Source organism: Lontra canadensis, unplaced genomic scaffold (assembly GCF_010015895.1).
Source record: "Lontra canadensis isolate GAN:19392208 unplaced genomic scaffold, GSC_riverotter_1.0 scaffold4, whole genome shotgun sequence".
Lineage (NCBI taxonomy): Eukaryota > Metazoa > Chordata > Mammalia > Carnivora > Mustelidae > Lontra > Lontra canadensis.
In genome coordinates, this window is record NW_022630998.1 from 36,721,736 (window position 1) to 36,746,307 (window position 24,572).

Below are 24,572 nucleotides of genomic sequence, written 5' to 3' on the forward strand. Positions count from 1 at the left end.
GGTACTGGGTAGCTAGAACTTTAACAGAAAAACCAGACAGGCATGTTTCTGACCGATAGAACATGAAAAGGGTTCTGATACAAGCTGATAGGAAATGAGGAGGTAATCCACAAAAGAGAAGCCAAAGAAGGGGAACTCAAAATTATGTAAAAACTCTACCCAAATCTCTGGTTGACTTCTGAACCATCTATGTGTGAGGCAGATGGAAAGTAGTCTGAAATTTGATCCGAAATTTCAGATTGTGCTGCTACTGTGGCAGAGATGTGGGGGAGCAAAAACTCCTTTAAAGTACAGCTGCCTTTTTTTTTTCTTTTTTTTTTAAACTGTAGGTACCAGAAGAAGGAATGCAAATGGTGAGGAGATAATCCAGAAAAAAGGAGCTAGAGAAAGGGAACCCCAGATTCTGAATATAAAACTCTGCCCAAGCTTGTCCCTGACCCCTCATTTGTGTGTGTTGCAGGCCAGAGTGGAAGTACTCTGAACTGAGGTCCTAGCTGCTGTGCGTTAGACACATGACAGAAGTAGCAGTTTGGGTCTGAACATGTTAATTGCCTGCTGAAATAAAAACAGTATTTTTCAGAACAATATAACAGAATCCAGAGTTCACAGCCTAACATTCACAATGTTCAGGGTCAACTCAGAATTACTCAACATACAAAGAACCAGGAAATAACAACCCATTCTCAAGGGAAAAGACACAAACAATAAAATGCAAAATTCAAGATCAAGATGTTAGAATTATCTGACAATGATTTTAAAGAAGCTTTTATAATTATGTGAGTTAAAAGAAAATAGTCTTGTAATGAATGAAAAGGGAGGCCATTTCAGCAAAGAAAAAGAAAATATATAAAAAGAACCAGTGGGAATTTGAGAGCTGCAAAGAATGATATCTGAAATAAAACTTCATTCTCTGGGATTTGTAGTAGATAAAGATGACAGAAAATAATCAGGATCTTAAATATAGATCAAAAGAAGTCATTCTTATTTTTTTTTTAAGATTTTATTTATTATTTATTTGACAGACAGAGACCACAAGTAGGCAGAGAGGCAGGCAGAGAGAGAGGAAGGGAAGCAGGCTTGCCGCTGAGCAGAGAGCCCTACGCAGGGCTTGATCCCAGGACCCTGGGATCATGACCCGAGCCAAAGGCAGAGGCCTCAACCCACTGAGCCACCCAGGCTCCCCGAAAGAAGTCATTCTTAAACCAATTTTGTTTTGTTTTGTTTTTTATTTATTTATTTACTTTCAAAGATTTTGTTTATTTATTTGGCAGACGGAGATCACAAGTAGACAGAGAGGCAGGCAGAGAGAGAAGTGGAAGCAGGCTTTCTGCCGAGCAGAGAGCCTGATGCTGGCCTCGATCCCAGGACCCTGGGATCATGACCTGAGCCAAAGGCAGAGGCTTTAACCCACTGAGCCACCCAGGCACCCTTGTTTTTGTTTTAAATGAGCAGAATTAAATGAGTTTTTAGGAGTCCTGAGAGGAAAGAAAAGAATGTGAAAAAAATTTTTGAGGAAATTATAGTAAACTTTCGAAATTTGGTGAGGAGTATAAATTTATAGATTCAAGAAGCTCAACAAACAACAGGATAAATAGAAACTTAACACATAGTCAAACTGCTGAAAACTTAAGATAAAAAAATCTTGAACATAGCTAGAGAAAATGACACACAAATGGGGAGATTGAAACTACCATACACTTCTCAGGTCATGGAATGAAGGAAAAAAATTATCATTCCAAAGTTCTGTATTCAGTGAAAATATTCTTCAAACAATGAAGTGAAATAAAAGATATTTTTAGATAAAGGAAAACTAAGAACCTGTGGGCAGACCTGTACTACAAGAAATACTAACGGGACTTTTTCAGGCTGAAGAGTAGTATCCCGAGAGGCAAACTGAGATCTTTAGGAACTAATGAAGAGTATCAAAAAAAGTTAATATATATTGGTAATTATAGGTTTATTTTTTCTCTTTTAATGCTTTTAAGGTACAGAAAATTTGCATAAGCAAGGTCTAAAAAACTGAAATTGCTAATAACCTCCTCCACCAAGAAAGCATGCCCACATGACTTCACTGGTGTGTTCTTTAATGCATTCAAAGAAATAGTCCCAATATCATGCAAAATCTTTCCGACACTTGTTATGTTGCTAGCATAACTATGAATCCTAAACCTAATAAAGATATCAGAAGAAAATTACAGCTCTATGGTGGACATAAATACCATATTCCTTTACAAAATACTAGCAAATCAATAGTATATAAAAAGGTTTATGTATCACTTCTCAGCTTTTTGGCTAAGATAATGTTAGTATCTGTTGTTATCATTTTAATACCTGATACATTCTCTATTCGAGTACAATATAGTAAATGGATTTTTGGAACAGAGAGATGGAAAGGAGCTTTCTCCATATCCACGTCACGCATCAACCTTGTATTGTACTATCTCCAGGAATGGTGCGCATCCTCAGGACAAAAAAAAAAAAGAAAAAAGAAAGAAAAAGGATTAATATGTCATGACCAAATGGACTGTATCTCAGGAATTCAAGGTTAATTTAATCTTTTAAATCAGTCATTGTAATTTGCCATTTTCACAAACTAAAGACAAAAATATATAACAAATTTCAGTAGGTGCAGAGCCAAAAAAAAAAGCTTTTGACAAAATTGAACATTTATTTAAATTGAAAAAAAAATTGTAGGGAGCTAGAAGTAGAAAGGAAAATCAGCCTAATGGAGGGCATCTATAAAAACACATATTTTAACCTCATACTTAATGATGAAATATTCTATGCTTATCTCCTAAGATTCATGTCAGGACAAGGATGTCTCTCCTTACCACTTCAGCATTAACCTTGTTTTGAACATCCTAGTCATTTCAGTATGGCAAGAAAAAAAAAAGATATAAAAAGGCATAAAGATCAGAAAGGCAGAAGGAAAACTATTTGCAGATGGCATCAATGTTTTACAGATTCCTTAGGTGGATTATTTAAACAGCTGGTAAAACTACTAAGTGAATTTTGCACAATCATGGAATATAAGGTTAATATACAATTATAAGATGTATTATATCCTATAAACTGTGAAATTTAAAAAAATTCCATGGTCAGTAACATAAAAAACACAGTACTTAGGAATCAGTCTGTCATTGTGCATTATACCTGTATAATAGAAACTAAATGAGATTGCAGAGGTAAAGAAGACATGAATAACTGAAGAAATGTCCATGGATTGAAAAGGTCAATATCGTTAAGGGATCACACCGTCCCATATTAACCTGTAGAAAACCTACGGAGTTAATACAACCTGGTACTAAATGTGTCTGGAAATATATATGTAAATGCAAAACTACCTAGATTAGCCAAAGCAATTTTTTAAAGGGTAGTAAAGTTTGAGGATATAACAGTACATGATTTCAAGACTATTAGGCAGCAATAACTTAGCATTTTTGGAGTAAGAATAGACATTCTTTTTAAAAGCTTTATTTTTATGTAATCTCTATGCCCACTGTGGGACTTGAACGTACAACCCCACAGATCAAGAGTGGCATGCTCTACTGACCAAGCCAGCCAGGTGCCCCAAGAATAGACATTTAGATCGGTTGAACAGAATAGAGTCCAAAAGTAAGCCTAAACAAGGATGTGGAGTAATTGGATTTCAATAGACTGCTATACAACTATTTTTGGCAATTCCTGAAATGTATACCGACTTTATGAGTTAGGCATTCCACTCCCAGGTCAGAAGTGAAAATATATATTCATATAAAGACACGAATTTTTACAACAAATATTTCTAAGATAAAAAATTGGAAAAAATTTTCATTGACAGGTGAATAAGCAAAATATGTTATTTTTATTGAATTCTACTCAGCAATAAAAAGTATTACTGTTAAGACATAACAAAATGAATATATATACACATATATACATATGTATATGTAGTTATATATATAGTTAGGCTGAGTAAAACCACTGAGGCACAAAATAGTACATACTGATTTCACATACATAAATTTATTTAAAAATGCAAACTAATAAGTAGCAGATGAAAGCAGATCTGTGGTTTCTGGAAGATGTTGTCTGAGGGATGTTACATAGAAAAGATGAAGAATCTTTAGAAGAAGTCATGTAAATGAAAACATTTCCATCTTGATTGTGGCAGTGATTAAAATGGATAAAGTTTACTGTACATTAATGATAAAAGTTCATTAAAAATTTGGTTGACTCTTGGGGCTGCCTGGGTGGCTCAGTGGGTTAAGCCTCTGCCTTCAGCTCAGGTCCTGATCTCAGGGTTCTGGGATCAAGTCCCACATCGGGCTCTCTGCTAGGCAGGGAGCCTGCCTCCTCCTCTCTCTCTCTCTCTCTCTCTCTCTCTCTACTTGTGATCTCTCTCTCTGTCAAATAAAATCTTTAAAAAAAAAAATTTGGTTGACTCTGAATTTCTAAGTCTTCTTATATTCATTCTGTCCACTGAATTTAACCTTTTAGATAGTCTTTTCATTCTACTCTTGCCTCCATCAGAGAAATCTCTTCTAAAGCATGCTGTCATACTTTTCTAATGTAGACTTTTGCATCTTCTCCGTAACTCTGCTTCTGCCATTTTCCTTGTTGTTTTCCTGGGAATCCCTTTGCTGCTGCTTTTCCTGGATCTCAAATGTTTCTTAATTCTCTTGGTTACTCTCTTATTTTGGTGATACATACCTACCAGATTTGAAAGGTATTTTTGTTTATCTTCATGGTTTAGAGCTATCATACTGATTAAGTGCCCTGGGTGTAAAATCCTGAAATACCATTACTATATGCCTTTTTTCTTGGACTACTTAATTTTCTCATAGAAGTTTCTTCATACAGGTGGAAGGGGAGAGAAGGAACAAGTGTGGGTGCTGGCTTTCTGGGAGTCAAGTAGGGGAAAGAAATGAATACTTCCTTATATGAATACTTCCATATCTGGTTTGTTTTTTTTGTTTGTTTGTTTGTTTTTTTCCTTTCCCCACACCCACTGCGGTGTAGGATTGTCCCTACTTCTTAAACCTGCCTGATACAATCTCTCTGAGAGGTAAAGGTAGGGCCTTTAATATTGCACAGTGGTAGAGTGGTAGGTGAGTAGTCACCAGTGCTTGGGATTACTGAGGTTTAATTGCATCTTTTAATGACTCTTGATCGATTCTCTTTTCAGCTATACTGTTGCCTTTACATTTATGGCCACCTGATGCCTCTAGTTCCCCTGCTTTTCTTTTTCCATCATTGCATACAGATTGGCTTGATTTCTTTCTTCTTGTAGATGTTTAATTTTCAGCTTTCTCCAGCCTGCTAACTCAGTTACCACATTCCACTTTTAAATCTTATCGAGAGGTGCCTGGGTAGCTGTTGGTTAAGCGTCTGACCTCAACTCAGGTTATGATCTCATGGTTCTGGGATGGAGCCCAGCCTTGGTTCCCAGCTCAGTGGGAGTCTGCTTGTCTCTCTCCCCCTCTCTCTGCCCTTCCTCCCACTTGTGTGTATGCATTCTCTCTCTCAAATAAATAAATACAATCATAAATAAATAAATAAATAAATAATGTCAGAAATCTTTCTTTATTTTTCTTTGTGGATTTATCCCTTTTTTTCCTATAAAGTTATTTTGATACGTAGTGGAGACTTTGGACTGAATGTTTGTGTCCTCCCAAAATTCCTATGTTGAAGCTTTAATTTCTCATTGTGATAGCCTTTGGGAGGTAATTGTATTTAGATAAGATCATGAGAGTGAAGCCCGCATGATGAAATTGGCACCCTTCTGAAGGGATGAAGAGATCAGAGAGCTCTCTCTCTTTTATAGGAGGACACAGCTGGAAGGCAGCCATCTGCAAACCAGGAAGAGGGCCCTTACGAACACCCCACCACGCTGACACAGTGATCTGGACTTGTAGTCTCTAGAACTGTGAGAACAGTTTCACACATGTTGTGAGCTTGGTTGTCTAGACTTCAGTATTTTCTGAAACACATCCTCTTAAGTCTGTCATTTTCTTTGCCCTGTAGACTTAGCTTGCATCGCTTTTACACATATCGGGAACTCAAGGCTTCTGTGTTTACAGACTCTCTCTCACCTGACAATTGGTGCGTTCCTCCTTATGCCACCAACCTGTCAGATTGTTGATGGTAGGACTGGCTACCTTTTTTACATTTTCTGTCAACCACCATCTTTGAGTATAGGTATGGAGATAACTGTATATCATAGTAATGGGTGACATTCAATTGAAGTTTTCAAATCTGTTAATTCCAGCTTTCTAGACTATCATTTTATTCTGTTTCTGCGCAACTCTACCAAAAGCTTGACATTTTCCACATTTCTAAACTTTGAAACAGGGAGAAGAGATCATAATTGGTATACTTGGTAGATACAGAAATTTGGCAAATTGTACATACTGATTTTAGATTTTATTCATTCACACATATCCAGAGGAAGCCTAGTGGTGGGTTTCTGCTTTCAGGAATATTTTATTTTATTTTATTTTATTTTATTTTATTTAAAGATTTTATTTATTTATTTGACAGAGAGAGAACACAAGCAGCGGGAGAGAGACAGGGAGAAGCAGGCTCCCTGCAGAGCAGGGGAAGCCCAATATGGGTCTTGATCCCAGGACTCCAGGATCATGACCTGAGCCAAAGGCAGTGGCTTAACCTAAACTGAGCCACCCAGGCGCCCTTCAGGAATATTTTAAATGTAGCACTGTAATCATTGGAACATTGTGAGGAGGTTTTGAAGATGTCAAACAGGAAGAAGTATTTGCTGGAAAATCTAGTAAATTTTGAGTTAACATGTATTTTATTTTCTAAAGCTTTCATGGGGTTACTGAACAATAACACAAACTATAAAATATTTTTAGGAAAGGTAGCTAGAAATATAATGAGAATGATTATGAAGTGAAAGTTTAAAAACTTCTGGGCTACTTAGAACAGTAGACTGGTCAGTTAAATTATTTACTTGGTTCTTCAGATATTATATGTTCTGTGCTTCCTTCAAGGAACTTCTTTCAAGTAACTGGATCCCATTCTTAAGACTTGACTATTTTGCATTTCATTAAATTTATAGTCATTATTGTATTCATGAGTGTTTAAATGTTATCTGTTATGTGTTTCTGTGTTCATAATTACTGAAGCAGAGTATGTGTTCTTGTTTTCTCCTTTTTCTTCTTTCTGTTATATTCTACCTCCCACCATAGTCTGAAGTATGATGTTGAGTGCACTGTGATTCAGAAAATGCCTAACTTACATCCTTTAGCCAGTCAGAGCCATGGTTTGTTGTTTTAATCTTAAAAGAGAAACTATTTTGTAATGGAAAAAACATTGTGGAGTTACAATGTTTTTGCTAAACAGATGATGAGATAAAAGATTGATGCTTTTAAAAGGAGGAAAGAATACAGAATAAATCTTGGAAATGCAATATGTAGATTCAATTCATCAAATAAGTTTATTACTACATTGGCCAGAGAGGATTTTCTCCCCTCTAAGAATAAGATTATTTATAGGAGAAGAAGTTGATTGACTTTCTGTACTCTGTCAGGTAGAAGAGGTAGTGTATATGTGATGTGATCCTGTCATATTTGAATTCATTTACTGAACAAAAATCAAGGATAGAAAATATTCTTTTTATATATTCTTACAAAGAATGTAAAAGACTGAACCAAATAATTGATATTTTCACTAGATGTTTACTTTTTGATGTAGGCAGTTTCTTCTGGCTAACATAGATCTGAGGTAATGTTTATTTTATTTTTGCTTTTCATAGGAAGCCCTGCTGGCTGTTATTATCAAAGACATTGAAAGAAGTTAATTTGAGATACTTTGAAGGAAATGTCAACATTATTTTATGATACAATATAAAAATATTTTATCACATTTAATTAAATACAACTATTCATGATGAGAGTATACTTTTGAATAATGGAAGCAGGGAAAAAAGTAGTAAACACCTTCCCTAAAACTTATTTTGGTGGGGTTTTTTTGTGCTTATAGGGACTTTCCTATTAGTTAAGCTAACTCAAAGCATTTGATGAAAATATTAGAGCAGTGTTTGAAATATATTTATGTATCAACTCGTTTGTAGGAATAGTTGAATGAAACTTAGTATTTGGTAACTATGCTCTTGTTGTGCTCTTTATCTGACACATCTTCAAAAAAGTTATTTGAGTAGAAAAATAAAAAAATAACAGGAGTCTCCTACCAGCCAGAATGGATATGTTCATCTTTTTGCTCTTGGGTATAACACTTCCAAGAATATAACTAGCTCTGCTTTTCATTTTCTACTTTTTTCTCCACAGCCCCATGATTTTGATGAATGTCGATTTGATATTAGTGTAAATGATAGCGTTTGGTATCTTCGTGCTCAGGATCCAGATCACAGACAGCAGTGGATAGATGCCATCGAACAGCACAAGGTATGGGCTTCAGTGTTTACCTGTTCATGGAGGATTAGGCCAGAGACTGATAGTAACTCCTTTAAAAAGTTTTGAGCTGTAACGTGTTATTAAAAAGTTGAACATTATTTGAGTGGTAAAGATTAAAGCAGTATAGACACAAGTTTTTGAAATAATTTTTTCCTAATATTTGAGTTGCTCTAAAGGAATTTGTTAGGACAAATATTTTTAATTGTTTTTTTTTTAAGATCTAATTGGCTTTATTAAACGATTCACGAGTTGGGCAGCACTCCATCTAGCAAGTTGAGAGACATACCAACAAATGTCCTTCATTGTTAATTAAAACAAATATACCTTTTTAAAAACAAAATATATCTTGATTTTTATACTTAGGATATGCTTCATAGTGAATGCCTTTTGTATTATCTGGATAAAACGTTCTTGAAATAATACTAAATGTATAACTGTAATATTTAGAAGCTTCAGTGTTAATTTTTATAGTGATCTATAGCCATTTGGGTAATTTCATAGTGTAAACATTTGTAAATCATTTAATTTTTTTCAAATAGGAAGCTGTTTAGTAGTAAACCTTTAGAAAGTATTTCTTACATCAAATGTGTAAGCCACATTGTTGTTATTTAAAGCATGAATAAGGGGCATCAGGGTGGCTCAGTCAGTTAAGCATCTGTCTTCTGCTCAGGTTATGATCTCAATTTGAGGTTATGGGATAGAGCCCTGTGTGGGCTCCCTCCCTGCTCAGCCCAGAGTCCGCTTCTCCCTTTCCCTCTGCTCCACCCCCATGCCCCTTCTCTCTCTGCCTCTCTCTCAAATGAATAAAATCTTTAACAAAAAAACTAAGTGCTATGTAGACTAAAGAAACATCTGATATCAAATCTGCTTGTTAGCTATTTTAGTTTATTATGAAAAAACAAGAAGGGATATAAATTCACGATGCCATTCCTGAGTGTGACTTAAAAGAACTTTGTACTGGGCTGCCTGGGTGGCTCAGTGGGTTAAGCCTCTGCCTTCAGCTCAGGTCATGATCTCAGGGTCCTGGGATCAAGTCCCACATCGGGCTCTCTGCTAGGCAGGGAGCCTGCTTCCTCCTCTCTCTCTCTCTCTCTCTCTACTTGTGATCTCTCTCTGTCAAATAAATAAAATCTTAAAAAAAAAAAAAAGAACTTTGTACTTACTCATTCATGTGCTTGTCTGTACTTGTTTGTTTGGGTTTCACAAAGTTGTAGTTGAAACACCTGTTTTGGTCATTTAACAGGTGCGAAAACATGTACCCACACAACACATACACACTAAAACAAGAAAAACCTGTCTGGTTTGAGGTATTATAGACAAGTTCTTTTTGATAGTGATCATGCATTAGCTTTTATTCCTTGATTATTGATAATGAATTTTTCCTGGCATCAAGAATACTTGCTTTGATGCCTATTTTCGCCCCCTCTGTTTTAGCTTAAGTATTATACTGATATAAATTTCTTTTGATGTTGGGGCACATGGCTGGCTTGGTCACAAGAACGTGTGACTCTTGATTGCAAAGTTGTGAGTTCAAGCCCCATGTTGGGTGTAGAGATTACTTAAAAATAAAATTTTTTAAAATTTTGTGAACGTTATCTTGATTTTATTACTTCAGAAAAGGGTCTAAAAGTGGAAAAAATGAGAAACAGTTTTCTTTTATTTAAAAGATACGAGCTAGAATTCCAGAATCTGAATGCTCTGGATCTAGGCTGCCCTGGATTCAGACACTACATCCTCTGCTATGTACCATATACAACTTTGGGTTTTGTGATAATTTACTTCTTCTTAGAGTGTATAAGGTATACATGAGGTAATAGATAAAAGGTTACTTACCAAAGTGGCTGATACATTTTCTCATTTATAATAGTAGAAAAAGAAAGGGCTTTGGAGTGACAACTGAATTTACTGAATATACGTGTTGGTTTTGGATGAAGAATTCTGCATTCAGTGAGAGTTACAAAATGTGCACATAAAGAGATAGTATTGTATATTTAATGAAACCCAGTCCTCTTACTAATAATTAAAGGTGTTATTAAGTAGAACTAATTTTTGTATTTTTACTTAGGGCTTAAAGGCTTAATCAGCTGATATAGATTACAGGGCTGGTTTTTTTCTGTTTTAATCAAGCATATTTTATTTTGCTTATTTTTCTTAGTAAAGCCAAACAAGAATTCTCTGCAAGTTCCCTTTTTGTATTTTCTCCTTGAGTGGAGAAGAATGCATAGAGCTGTATTTCTTCCATATCATTCATTTCTTTGCATCTTTGAACAACAGATAGGTACAATTTTGGGGTCTCAGGCGTCTGGATGGCTTAGTCATTTAAGCAGCTCAATTTTGGTTTTGGCTCAGGTCATGATCTCAGAGTCCTGGGATCAAGCCCCACTTGGTGGGGAGTCTGCTTGAGAATTTTCTTTCTCTCTTACTCTCCTCTCTCCCCCCATGCACATGTGCACTCCCTCCATCTCTCTCAGATAAATAAATAAATCTTTTAAAAATAATAATAGGGCGCCTGGGTGGCTCAGTGGGTTAATAAGCCTCTGCCTTCAGCTCAGGTCATGATCAGGGTCCTGGGATCAAGCTCTGCATCGGGCTCTTAGCTCAGCAGGGAGCCTCCTTCTCCCCTTCTCTCTCCGCCTGCCTCTCTGCCTACTTGTGATCTCTGTCTATCAAATAAATAAAATCTTTAAAAAATAATAATAATAGTAATAATCTTTGGGTCCAGAGCAGTGTGACTTAAACTGAAATAACAGTTTGAGTGAATTTAAGTTCTTGGAAAAAGATTAAAAAAAAAAAAAAAAAAAAAGATTCAACAGCAGGATTTCAGATACATTGTATAGACTTTTCCTTTCTGATTTCTAAGAATAGTTGATTCATAGACAGTGAAGGAGATATCATATTAATTGTTATTTTTAACAGTTTTTTTTAATGGAGCTTTTAATTTTTTTAAAGATTTTATTTTATTTTATTTTATTTATTTATTTATTTTTAATAAATTTTATTTTTTTTAAACATATAATATATTTTTATCCCCAGGGGTACATGTCTGTGAATTGCCAGGTTTACACATTTCACAGCACTCACCATAGCACATACCCTCCCCAGTGTCCATAACCCCATCCCCCCTCTCCTAACCCCCCTCCCCCCAGCAACCCTCAGTTTGTTTTGTGAGATTAGGAGTCACTTATGGTTTGTCTTCCTCCCAATCCCATCTTGTTTCATTTACTCTTCTCCTACCTCCTTGTACTATAAGTTAAGTGATATGTGCCAACTAAGCAACATATCAGTGAAAATTTAAATTGAATATGAATTCCAAAAATAAATTTGATTTACTAAACTAATTTTTAGGAGGGAGAAAATTCAAATGTGATCACCACATGTATTCAACAAATATTTTTTCCCCATAGACCAGGAACAGGGAGGTAGTGAGGAAATGTTTCCTAATTTATTCTTCAGTATCACTAAAGAATATTGAATGTAGAACCTAAATTTAGTAATTTTTTACTATTTATGCATGCATTGTTATATTGACAATTCATAATTAATAGCAAATAGTTAAAGCATGATGATGATGATGATAGCAACAACAGTAAGAGCTCCTGCTTACTGAGGATCATCCAAATACTGCTTACTGCATTATATACTTCATGTGTTTATTTTCTCCCTACTCTCCTAAGAGGTGAGGGAAGTGCTATTTTATATTAAGGAAACGAGGTTTAGATTAAGTAACTTGCCTGAGACTCTACTACCTTTTAGTTCATGGTTTCTTTGGATTCAATTTTATGTTGATTCTGCTTTCTGTCAGTTCCACTGGTAAACTGAGTATTTGGAGGGGCGACTTGGTGGTTCATTCAGTTAAGCATCCAACTTTTTTTTTTTTTTTTTAAGATTTAGTTGTTTTTTTTTTTTTTTAAAGATTTTATTTATTTATTTGACAGACAGAGACCACAAGTAGGCAGAGAGACAAAGAGAGAGGGGGAAGCAGGCTCCCTGCTTAGCAGAGAGCCTGATGCGGGGCTCGATCCCGGGACCCTGAGATCATGACCTGAGCCGAAGGCAGAGGCTTAACCCACTGAGCCACTCAGGCGCCCCAGCATCCAACTTTTTATTTCAGCTCAGGTCTTGGTCTTAGGGTCGTAAGTTCAGGCCCTGCTTTGGGCTCCGTGCTGGGTGTGGAGCCTACTAAGGAAGAAAAAAAAAAAAAAGACAAGTGAATATTTGGAAAAAATTCCCATAAGCTTACCTCCTATAGATTAGATTGTATCGTTTGGGTTCTCCCATTATGTGTGCAAGACAACTAGGAACTCATCTTTCTGCCCTTGGGCTGTCAAAAAGAGCATTATATTATTTTGACTAGCGTTTGGTGGATTCTGAGGTCTAATAATTATGGGAATGAATCCTGGCACTACTGCTTATGCTACTTAATAGCTGTGTGACCTTGATAAGTTACTTGGAGGAGGAAAGGTGACAGTATGTTGTTTGTGTGCCTTCCTCCTCATACCACCCTCACAAAAACAGAACAAAAACAAAACAAGCAAAATAACTCTGTCATGATAAACCAAAATTGTTGTACTACAAAGTTGATGAGTTCCCTTTCTTCTAGCTCATAGAGTTCTATTTACAGTTACTTCCTCATTACACCAGCTGCCATTACTATGACACAAGACACTTGGAACAGAGGGATTTTTCTCTTCTGATGTCATCAGATGGGACTGCATTCCTTTTTTTGCTCTTAAGCCTTTGTTAGGGCTTCCCTGACAGGTTTTGTTTTTTTTAATTATCTGGAAGAAGTTGGAGGTTTCTGTTCTTTCCTTCCCACGTGGCCCTTTTACTCATTCTTTTTTTTTTTTTTTAATATTTTATTTATTTATTTGACAGAGAGATCACAAGTAGACAGAGAGGCAGGCGGAGAGAGGAGGGAGCAGGCTCCCTGCTGAGCAGAGAGCCTGACGCGGGACTCGATCCCAGGGCCCTGAGATCATGACCCCAGCCGAAGGCAGTGGCTTAACCCACTGAGCCACCCAGGCGCCCCCTTTTACTCATTCTAATAACTGTGTATATCAATCTATTTAATACCCCCACACACTCACACTACACCAAAAGTTCTATCTTATAGGACTTCTTTAACGATAGTAATGTTGTAGTGGTAATGGCTAACATTTTTGAGAATTAATGTATGTCAGATATGGGGATAAACATACTTTATCTCTTCTTACTCTCATAGTCTTATAAGGTTAACATTATTATCCTATTTTTTTTTTAAAGATTTTATTTATTTATTTATTTGACAGAGAGAGAGAGAGAGAGCACAAGTAGACAGAGAGGCAGGCAGAGAGAGGGGGAAGCAGGCTCACTGCCGAGCAGAGAACCCGATGCGGGGCTCGATCCCAGGACCCTGAGATCATGACCTGAGCCGAAGGCAGAGGCTTAACCCACTGAGCCACCCAGGTGCCCCTATTATCCTATTTTTATAGATGAAGAAATTAAGACACAGGTTAAGTAATTTGTCCAAGGTCAATTTGCTAATTAGTAAAGGAGCCAGCATTCAGACCCAGGTCTTTCTGACCTGAGAACCTGAGCTTTTGGTCAACAAGTCCTTCTGCCATCCCATAAGTACGTATTTATGTGAAATATATTTTGTTGACTTAAATTGTCAGACTTCGTGAATCACAGTATTCCCATGGTTTTTGTATGTTGTTCGTATCTCTAGCGTTTATTTTAGACCATAAGCTCCTTAAAGATTTAGATACACAACTTTGTAGGAATCAGCAAAGCATTACACACATTGATTTTCTAGTTGAAATAATTTATAGTATTTTGTAAAGCAGATTCTATGGGGGAAATTTATGATTTATGAAGTTTTTGTTTTTCTTTTAATCTTCATGTTTGGTGTTAAAATGATTTCTGACAGAAATACAGTAGGTTCTGTATTCTCTGTCTCGTGCTGTTTTTTTCTCCTTGGTATTCATTCCAAAATAACTTGCTCACTAGAAGAAAAATTTTAAAAAGATGATTCTTTTTTTTTTTTTTTAAGATTTTATTTATTTATTTGACAGAGAGATCACAAGTAGGCAGAGAGGCAGACAGAGCGAGGAGAGGAAGCAGGCTCCCTGCCAAGCAGAGAGCCTGATGCGGGGCTCGATCCCAGGACCCTGGGATCATGACCTGAGCTGAAGGCAGAGGATTTAACCCACTGAGCCACCCAGGCGCCCCTAAAAAGATGATTCTTTGATTTAAATGTTGTCATTATATTCGAAGTTGCATAATTAGTTGTGACAGTAGACAGTAACCCTTGTGAAAGAAAGATATTCCTGAGGTCATTCTTAAATTCAAAGATTCTATTTCGATACTGAGGGTCATATGTATACCAGATCAGTAATTTTATTTTGAAATAGTGTGGTCGCTTTATTGTGTGGAGTGCATTCGTATTCTCCATTTCTCCTTAAGATTTGAGACACTACTAAGTAAATGATTTTTATTTTATTTTATTTTATTTTTAGAGAGAGAGAGAGAGCAAGCAAGGGAGCTAGCACGGGGAGGGACAGAGGGAGAGAGCAACAGAAAACCTCAGGAGGCTCCCCGCCCAGTGGGCTCTAACCCATGACCCTGAGATCATGACCTGAGGCGAAATCAAGAGTTGGACCCTTAACCAACTGAACCACCTAGGAACCCCTAAATAAGTGATATTTAAAGACAAGGTTTTTGTTGCTATTCTTTAAATCTCTGGCCATCTCTCGTGTTGTCTTGAGATCAAATGAGATGGTGTTTGTGAAAATTACTTGAAAACTAAAAGCTGTATGAATGTAAAGATTAAGATGTTTTTATTTGGGTTAAATATATTTTTCTTCTAGATGTGTCTGTGTATTATCAAAAGGCCTCTGTGAACATTTTTTGCATGATTAGCTTTTCAAAGAAGTGTGATTATTTAAAAGAATCATAGGATTATTCCTACTATGTGATTTTGACTAAGCATAGTTTCTTTTTACCATGAAAGAAATATACTCCCCCACCTCTCAAAAAAAACTAGCAGGAGGACTGTCGTAGTACTGGCAGATTTAAGAATCATGTTGAAAAAGTTACATGCTCTTTGGCTCTGACAGTTTGTTTGTGGTAATCATGACATTCCTTTATTTCTATAAAGGGAGAACCTTAGTAGATCTGAAATTTTGGTGATCATGGGCCATGAAGACTTTCCCTACATTTTGGACATTATCCAAGACGTGAGGAATCATAGGAAGATACACAGTTAGGGAGGAAGAATCCAAATGATAATTATTTTAAGTGTTTATTTTCCGTAATGGGAATCTGCAGGCAGGTGTTTTATCATTTAATGTTGATACATTTATCGGTATCCCTTCGTGAAGGCCCACTAATTCATATCTGAAGCTCTGTTGAATACTTTCAGAAGAAAGGTTTATTCTCAGCCTGAGAAGTATAGGGATTTCTGAGGAAATGAGGTGGAAAACAATTTTTGAGATGAAGTTACATATTTACCTGAAATGAGACGGAGTATGAAAAAATTTTCTTACCAAAATATTCTCACTGTTGAGCCACCTAAATGATGCCCGAGACTCACTTCAAAGACCTCTTAAAAACTGTGTTGTTCTTTGCCATAATGAAATAATTTTTCTCATGCTCTTTCTGAGTCAACCTGATCTTGGTGCTTTTTCTCTATTTTTAAGAGCAGTTTCTGCTTGACACTTTAATTTCTTTTGTCTTAAATTTGACATAAGCTTATTAGGGAACTATTTTAAAATAGCTAGATGGCAGAATATACTTGTTAGTTCTTAGCACTTCTTAAATATCAGGGTCATATAAAATCATATCTCTGCCATATTTAATCAACTGTAATAACTAGAAAATGTCCTTAACAGATACTAGAGATTCTTTCTGTATTTGTCTGCTTTATAAATGATTATCATAAAACTTGACTTTGTATTTTGAGTCTGGTTTACTTGGCAAAGACTTAAGAATGCAAATATAACTTTTTTAACCACTGTTTTTACTTTTGTTTTTATTTATGTAAGTGATCTCAAGACCCTGAGATCAAGAGTCACACACTCCTCTGACTGAGCCAGCCAGGCACCCTAGTGTATTATTCTTTGTATAAGTAATTTTATGTGATTGGTGGATTACAGCCAGTTTTCCATTTACCTGTTTGCACCATATCATGGTGACAGAGGGAAGAAGATGGAATCAAATTTTACTTTTCCTTTACATTAATGAGTTTTAATTTTTGAGAGAAGTACAAGTCTAGCAGCTGCCAGAGTAGTCAAGGATCTGTCATTTTTCTCAGGTAAGTTGTAGAAAAACCAAGTAGTTGGGAACACAACTGGACTACATTAACTAGCAAAAAACTTCCTTATGTTTCTGGATGTTTCTCCCATTAGAGTTAAGAATTTGGTCAATTAGTTAGTTGACCAGTGTGAGTTAGTTGCTAAATTGCTTATACTAGTAATCTATATGTGGTTAGTAAATTTTTTTTAACACCTAAATATAGATCCTACACACTATCAGCCAGCACTTTCGAGGTTTGAGGTGATACCAAGGAAAACAAAATACCAACTTTCTTTAATATTCTTAGGGTTCTGGAATAAAAATAATTTAATTTTGTAAGTTTTTGTTACCTGGAATTTTTGAAAGCTGACATCTGCATTTTGTACTTCATATGACGCCTAAATACTCAATAAAGTATATCATATACTTTATACTTTTCCATATGATAAAGCGTATCATATAGAAAAGAGGGAATGTCATTAATTTTTATCAGCCATGCTCTTTTATCTGTGGAAGGTCTTTATCTTTTACCAAGATAGTAAAAGAGGAATCCAAGGATTTTACGTTAGGGAGAAAAAGAAGATATTTAGGTAGCTAATCATATTAACTTTGTAGCCAGTTGGGATATAGCTTAACAACATTTTATGTCAGAAAGATAGGGACTGGGGCGCCTGTGTGGCTCAGTGGGTTGAGCCTCTGCCTTTGGCCCAGGTCATGATCTCAGGGTCCTGGGATCGAGCCCCGAATCGGGCTCTCTGCTCAGCGGGGAGCCTGCTTCCCCCTCTCTCTCTGCCTGCCGCTCTGCCTACTTATGATCTCTCTCTCTGTCAAATAAAATCTTAAAAAAAAAAGAAAGAAAGAAAGACAGACAGACAGGGACATTTCTACAGATCAGTAAGAAAAGTTTACACAGCTCAAAACAAAAATAGCGAAAGACTTGAACTGGCACTTCATAAGACAGGATATTCAAATGGATAATAAACATATTAAAAAGGTACTCTGTGCTGTTAGTCATCAGGAAAATACAAATTTAAGCCACGAGAGGTACCACCTTCTACCAGGCAGTATAACTTTAAAAAAATAATAAGAAATAAAAAGAAAAAAAAGGACTTAATATGATATGTTGATGAGGATGTGGAGCAACAGGTGTAAAGTGGTACAAACACTTCGGGAAACACTTTTGCAGTATCTGTTAACACTGAACATAGTTGTCCAGATCAGATGAATATTGAAAATTCGAAAAGATCACACAAGTATTGATTGATGTCATAGGTCCATTTATTTTAATTAAGGTTTTTAGGTTACAGGGAATACAAGCCAGCCCATGTTGATCTTGAGAAATGGGAATATTGCCATAAACCAAGAAAAATTATAAAGCACTACTTGCAAAGAAAACTGGATCTGTATACTTAACTCTGAGTGGTCTTGTTAACAAAATTCAGTTACTCTCCTATCACCTGCCTCCCCCACCTACAGTTAATGTAGCTTAGTTTCATTTTGTTCTTTTCTCTTTCATAGTTCCGTTTATCAGTAACTTTTGCTCTCCCATCCTACTCTTGGTTTCTTTTTTCTTGGTTTGTCATTACTTTTTCCTTCTTTTTGGCTTCTTTTCAGCTTTAGCTCCCTACTGCTAACTGCTCGAATCTCTTGGCATTTCTCAAAGTGAATGTCTTAAGAAAATCTGATTGCCTGTTCACTCCAGGTTACTATGAATTGGCCACTCTTGGTCCATTTAAATAAATTACGTATTTACTTATGCTTAAAAGGTAAGGTGGGCTCGGCAGTTATACAAATAATAATGTGCTGAAAATGTATAATTTTGTATGGCATTTACCAAATTTGCAAGTATTTATAATACCATATATTTGCTGACGTGGGAAACAAAGGCAAAAGAAAAAAATTAAATGTCCTTAGTGCCTACAGCCCATTGACAAGTCCTTGAAAAGGCAGAGTGACATTTCTCTAGGAACTCAGCTGCCTCAATGTTAGTACTTTGCTAAGGGCAAAAGGTAATCTTATCTTAACATTATCCTGATCCCCCAGGATCCTATAAATCTCCTTTAATATACAGAAATTACATTGGAAACTTCCTTTATCTCTTACCCCCCAAGATACATGTTGGCAGTCCTCCTCCAAGCATATGCTCCACTGTTACACTTCTGAAGGGCCTCATGACTAAGGTTTTACTAGGTAGTAATAAATGACCTTTTCCTGAAAATAGCCAGCCCCCTCAGCGTTCTGGAAACTTTGTTTCCAGAATCCCTTGGAGGCTTGTGCGTTCTGTAACCCCCTCCCAGCTTGAAGGTACATAGTCCGTCACACATCACAACCTCAGTTCAGCTCTTGCTGCCCACCAGGTTCTATCCCTGTGCTTTAATAAAACTGCCTTTCTGCACCAAAGACATCTCAAGAATTCTCTCTTGGCCTTCAGCTCCAAACCCCATTTTCTACGTCACTTGCCACTAACAATTTAGATGAATATTACTAGATTTTCAGCTTATTTTTCTATCCTTTATTAGTCTATAGTTAGCTTACAGAATATTTCTTTAGATAGGAAAGATTTTTAAAAAGTAGTTAATCTAGAGTTCAATAGCTGTCTTATATCATTACTATAGAAAATATTAAAATGAGGCTTTATGCTACAAAAGTCATTTTTTTACTGTGTTTGTATTTGAATTTTTATTTAATCAGGAGGAAATATTTCTGACAGTCACCAAGACAGATGGGATTCTGTTTTTTTCTGTTTGATGTACAAAAGTAATGGTGGGTGGCATGGCTTACACATTTGACATCAGTGAAAACTATTCTCTAATTTTACTTGCTGAGTTTATTGGACAGATTATCTGGGAGAAAATTTTTTTTTTTTTTAAATCAAAGAACACAAAACTGCTCTTTTCATCAAATCTTTTTAACTCGTAGCTTTAAAAAAGATTTTGCTCACATGGTCTTATTGTCTGGTAAATATTCTGGGTTGATTTGGAATTGAAGGATGAAAGATAACTTGGGTTAGAAACAGTAAATATAGGTAGAAAAATAAGTGAATATCCTACAGGTTAAAATGTTATCCTAGATGAAAACAATTCTTGCCATTTTTCATTCACAGAAAGCCTATGACCTTGACAGATGAGATAAGATTGTCCATACGAATTCTGTCACTCTTCATTTCCTAGACACTTTTTCTTTTCAGAAACATTCCTTTGATCTGTAGAGGGATAGAGGTGTAATTAGGTATTGTCATCATTTAATTCCCTTTCTTTATTTTCCCATTGCCTTTCTTTAGTTTTGGTCACTGAGTGACTTGTTTGGATAAATTCTCCAGCTTTCTAACTAAAATCCTTTCTCATATAGCCAGAGTAATCCTTTAAAAATAGGTATCTGATTCTTTATTTCCGGTTTTAAATCTTGTTTGGCTTCCTATTTCCCATAGGATCAAGTCCATATTTTGCTTATAAGGTACTTTAGAGGGAGAAATAGTATGACACTAAACTCCTGTCATATTCATTTACTATCTATTATTTAAAATGTGTTACATCAGGATTGCTCTAATGGGAGTCTTTTGTTCTAACATATGTCTGTTGTAAGGAGATGTTATATGTTTTGATATGGTGGAACTTAAAGAGATAGACAAGGAAATAAGAAGTGTGCCTCATAGTGAAGAAATCTTTAATACTTTGTAGTATTTATATTATAAGCGCTTGATAAATGTCAAATACTGTATTCCCCCTTTACCCCTAACATATTCAGGATATTCCTTTATGTTACTACTCTAGAAACACTTTGTAGGGGAAAATAAATTAAAAAAAAGCTAATAGCAAATGTAACAAAGTATCACTACTACTCTTTTAACTTACTTTATGGTTTGCCCCCCAAAAAACAAGCCAATGCCTATTTTCTTTCAGAAGAAAGCTCTGTAGGCATGGGATAAAAATGTCATAATTCTATTCTTTTTATCTAATTGCAAAGAGGGGACAGTGGCAAAACTTACTATTTTTTTGTTATTGTTAAAACTTAACTATTTTAGTTATTGTTGCTTTCTGAATGCCCTCAAATGTTTGAGAAATTGAAAAAACAGGTTTTACAATGTTTAAGAAGTATTTACAGGTTTGTTGAAATGTAAGATTGTAATTAGCCAAGGAAACGGAACCATAAATTCTTCTCCACAAAGATCCTAAAAGAAATATAGGCACATAAAAGAGTGGTCAGCAGGGGTGCCTATGTGGCTCAGTGGGTTAAAGCTCAGGTCATGATCCCAGGGTCCTGGGATCAAGCCCCACATCGAGCCCTGCATCAAGCCCCGCATCGAGCCCCACATTGGGCTCTCTGCTCCGCAGGGAGACTGCTTCCTCCTCTGTCTGTCTACTTGTGTGATCTTTGTCTGTCAAATAAATAAATAAAATCTTAAAAAAAAAAATCATGGTCAGCAGATGAACATTCTTTATTATTCTGGGACTTTGGCCCCAAACCTAAAATTACTAAAAAAGGTATATATTCCTTTCTTAGGGGGTAGGGGGGGAATTGAGATCTATATCAAACATGAAAAAATAACCATAACTTATTACTGTGTGGAAGAAAAGCTACAAAACAGTATAATATCATTTATGTACAAATGTAAGGCTGTACATGCAAAGAAGTATATGGAAGAGGGAAGATTGGTCATTTCTGAATGGCCCAAATTTTCATTTTCTTTTTTGTAGTTTTCAGTATTATTTATATTGCTTGAAATGTTTACAGTAGACATATATCACTTCTACAAAAATGAAAACAAAAAGCCACAGAATACATTTTTAAACTACCTCACTTAAAAAGGGTAAAAAAAACCCTAATAATACTGTAAAGTTACAGTGAAACAAAGACCTGCATATTCTGCACATGAAATGTATATCAGTGCAGTCTTTTTGGAAAGTACTTGACAAGAGATATCAGAAGTGCTCATACCCTTAAACCTAGCAATCTTCTTCTGGAAACTATCATAAAAATACAACTAACCTGCAGAAAAATGCTTTAGGTAGGAAGACAATAGATACTAAATACAAAGACCAGAAAAATATACAGGCCTAATGATATGCCTAATAAATATCAGAATTATAGTATAATAGAACACTAACAAAGCTATATTATAAGGAGAAAATTATATTAGATGGAAAGGAAAACAGGATATAAACTTTATCTCAGGGGCATCTGGGTTGTTCATTCGGTTAAGCATCTGCCTTCGGGTTAGGTCATGATCCCGGGGTCCTGGCGTTGGTGGGGGGGCCCTGCTTGGCAGGGAGTTTGCTTCTCCCCCTCCCTCTGCTGCTCCCTCTGCTTGTGCTTGCTCTCTGTCAAATAACTAAAATCTTTAAAAAAGAAATAAACTTTATCTTAAGCTTTTGAGGGGAAAATGTACAGAGGATAAGGAAATACACCAGAGTGAAGAATAACTCTCAGTTAAAAAAGATTGAAGGTAGTTTTATACTTTTTTCCTTACACAAGCAGATACTACTTTTAAAAACTAGAGTGGGAGTGGGGCAATAAAATCTAATCAGGAGAACTATTCTCAGGATTGGTTTTAAAAAGAGATTTGAAAGAAGTAGAAGCAAAGTCTCTGGATGTTGGAACAGTATAGTATAATGATTAACATCATGGGAACTTGAATCTGGAATTAAGTCCTGGCTCCCTTACTTACCTGTTCTGTGACGCTAAAGACATTAAATCACCTGTAAAATGGGTATAATAATAGTACCTATTTCACATAGGCTGTTACAAGAATTAAATGAGATAATGCACTTAAAGTGTTGGCATCATGCCTGCTACAAGGTAAATATCCCAAGTTTAGCTTTTATTGTTGTTACAGTGTATTCAAGGTGGCTTTCTGGAATTAATATCTAAAACATTTTTTTTTTAGAAAATTACTCAGCCCTCATCAACTCTTCTCTCAGAGCAAAAATAGAAAAGATCTCTCTATCCCTTGGTATTTGTTTTCTAAAACTAAGGTGGAAAAAATGTTGAATAGACTGTCTTTATACTGCTTCATTTGATAGTTATCTAGTTATTTCTCACCTCCATTTTAATGTCACAGAAAAAAGTCAGTTGGACCTCCAGAATCCCTTAAAGGAGGGAGGAGTTTTTTTAAAAGATAAGTCCGAATTTCGGAGTGTCAAAGTTCTTTAGAATCATCTTTTGTGTCACTGATTGTGTCAAAAAGCTTTTGGTACAGAGGAAGTACTTGGTAGCTTACTAATTTCCCCTTTAGCTACAAGGATGTATTATGGAATCCAAAGCCCTAAATTTTAAGTGCAAGAAAGGGAGCTCTGAAGTCAAGAAAAAAGTGGGGGTAGCTGTTGTTACTCTCTACTACTTCTGTACTATGTTGTATTTGGGCATTTTTGTAGTACTTTTCATTGTAATAGGTAGGCAGTGTCTCATTTCCTATTTTAACATTCTTTTAACATTTAACTACGGTATGTGAGAAGGCCCTGTTTAACTCCTCCAGCTTCACATCTCACTACAGCACTTGGCCTATTTAGATATTTCTGTAAAGGAAACCTCATTTCATGTTCCAGGAGAAGAAAATGCAAAATAAATAACCAAGTTCCATAAATGACCTTTAAATTATCTTATTGATACTGGGTTTTAAATTATGATATAAGAATGACTGGAATCTGAAAAGAAAAGAATATTTCTGGGACTAATCTGAGCAAATGTTCTATTTTCTAGTATTATTTGAAAAAAATATTCTACTCAGTGGAGTGCTGTTGAGATTTAGGCAGTTAGAATATGGTAAAATCCTAAGACCATTTTCTTAAATATATTTTAAATTTTCTTTGATTCATGAGGTGATACAATTTCTGGAAATTACTCTGAGTTGACCTTCTCCTCATGGTATATTATTATCAGTGAGTTGTGTTTTATCTTTCCATCTGGTTCAACAAAGGACTGCCTTACATTTGGCCTCCACTGCATATGTACATTTTTACCCTATGTTTAGGTATTTAGGTTTAGTGCAGAGAATCACAGCCCTATACTACCCATATCATTTTAAAGATAAGAAAATTAAGCCCAAAAAGGTAGTGACTGACTTGTAAAGTTTTTAATAGGTACTAGAACCTTCTCTTTTTCTTTTATTCTTGGGTTCTTGCAGTTTTAGAGGCTGCTGCTGGGTGGCGGGGTTGTCCCTAAGTATTTAAAAGGCTAAATAGATGAGATTTTAATGTTTATGAGCATGAAATTGCTATGCCAAATTTTCTTATCTCAAATAATATATTTACGTTTACTTAGACAAAAATAAAATTGTTGCCACTGCAACTTTTATGATATTTTAAATCACAGTTATATTGGTTAAATAGTGTCTCACTTCTCATGTGGTTTGCTTTAAAACAATAATGTAAGATCTATGAATGTTCACAACTTAGCAAGCTTACTTGGTTTTATTATGGGTTTCAGAAATTTAATTTCTGAAAAATACTCCATTGTTTTTATGCTAGCATTTAATCTTGTATATTCTCTCTTTCCATAGTTAAAATAGAAAGAGACAGTGTAGTTGGGGGCAGGGGGAACTAGATGATTCTTGACACCATGAGGAAGTTACTTCATTTCTGTCTTAATTTCTTTGCTATGTTTCTTACTGGAGAGTGTTGTTAGGAAAAAGAATAAGCTTTTCAAAAGGTGGATGCTGTTAAAATAAGTCAGCCTTTTTGCTATATTTTTTAACCACTGCCTTTAGAGTCTAGGTGGAATGATGAACAGATTGTATAAAATGATAATGTATAAGTTTCTCTCTCACATGATTAAGCCAAAATTCAGAATTTAATTGTGACTTTGAGGAAGTTTTCTTTTCAAAGCAGTTCTTAGGTATTTCTGTGTTTTATTAAACTTGTAACTTTGAACTTATATGATTTAATTTAT

General features: G+C 35.6%; 1 protein-coding gene and 1 non-coding gene across 3 annotated transcripts in view; both read left to right on the forward strand.

Annotated features, from left to right (window-relative positions):
* The window catches only part of CERT1 (ceramide transporter 1), a 113,468-nt gene that overhangs the window by 26,931 nt on the left and 61,965 nt on the right, over positions 1-24,572 (forward strand). For both annotated transcript variants that reach the window (XM_032848296.1, XM_032848305.1), the window contains exon 4: positions 8,289-8,405. In XM_032848296.1, coding sequence (XP_032704187.1) covers positions 8,289-8,405 — 117 coding nt within the window. The remainder of the gene's footprint in view (positions 1-8,288; positions 8,406-24,572) is intronic.
* LOC116863996 lies at positions 2,273-2,463 on the forward strand. Its single transcript, XR_004381897.1, has one exon. It is a non-coding gene; the product is annotated as a U2 spliceosomal RNA (small nuclear RNA).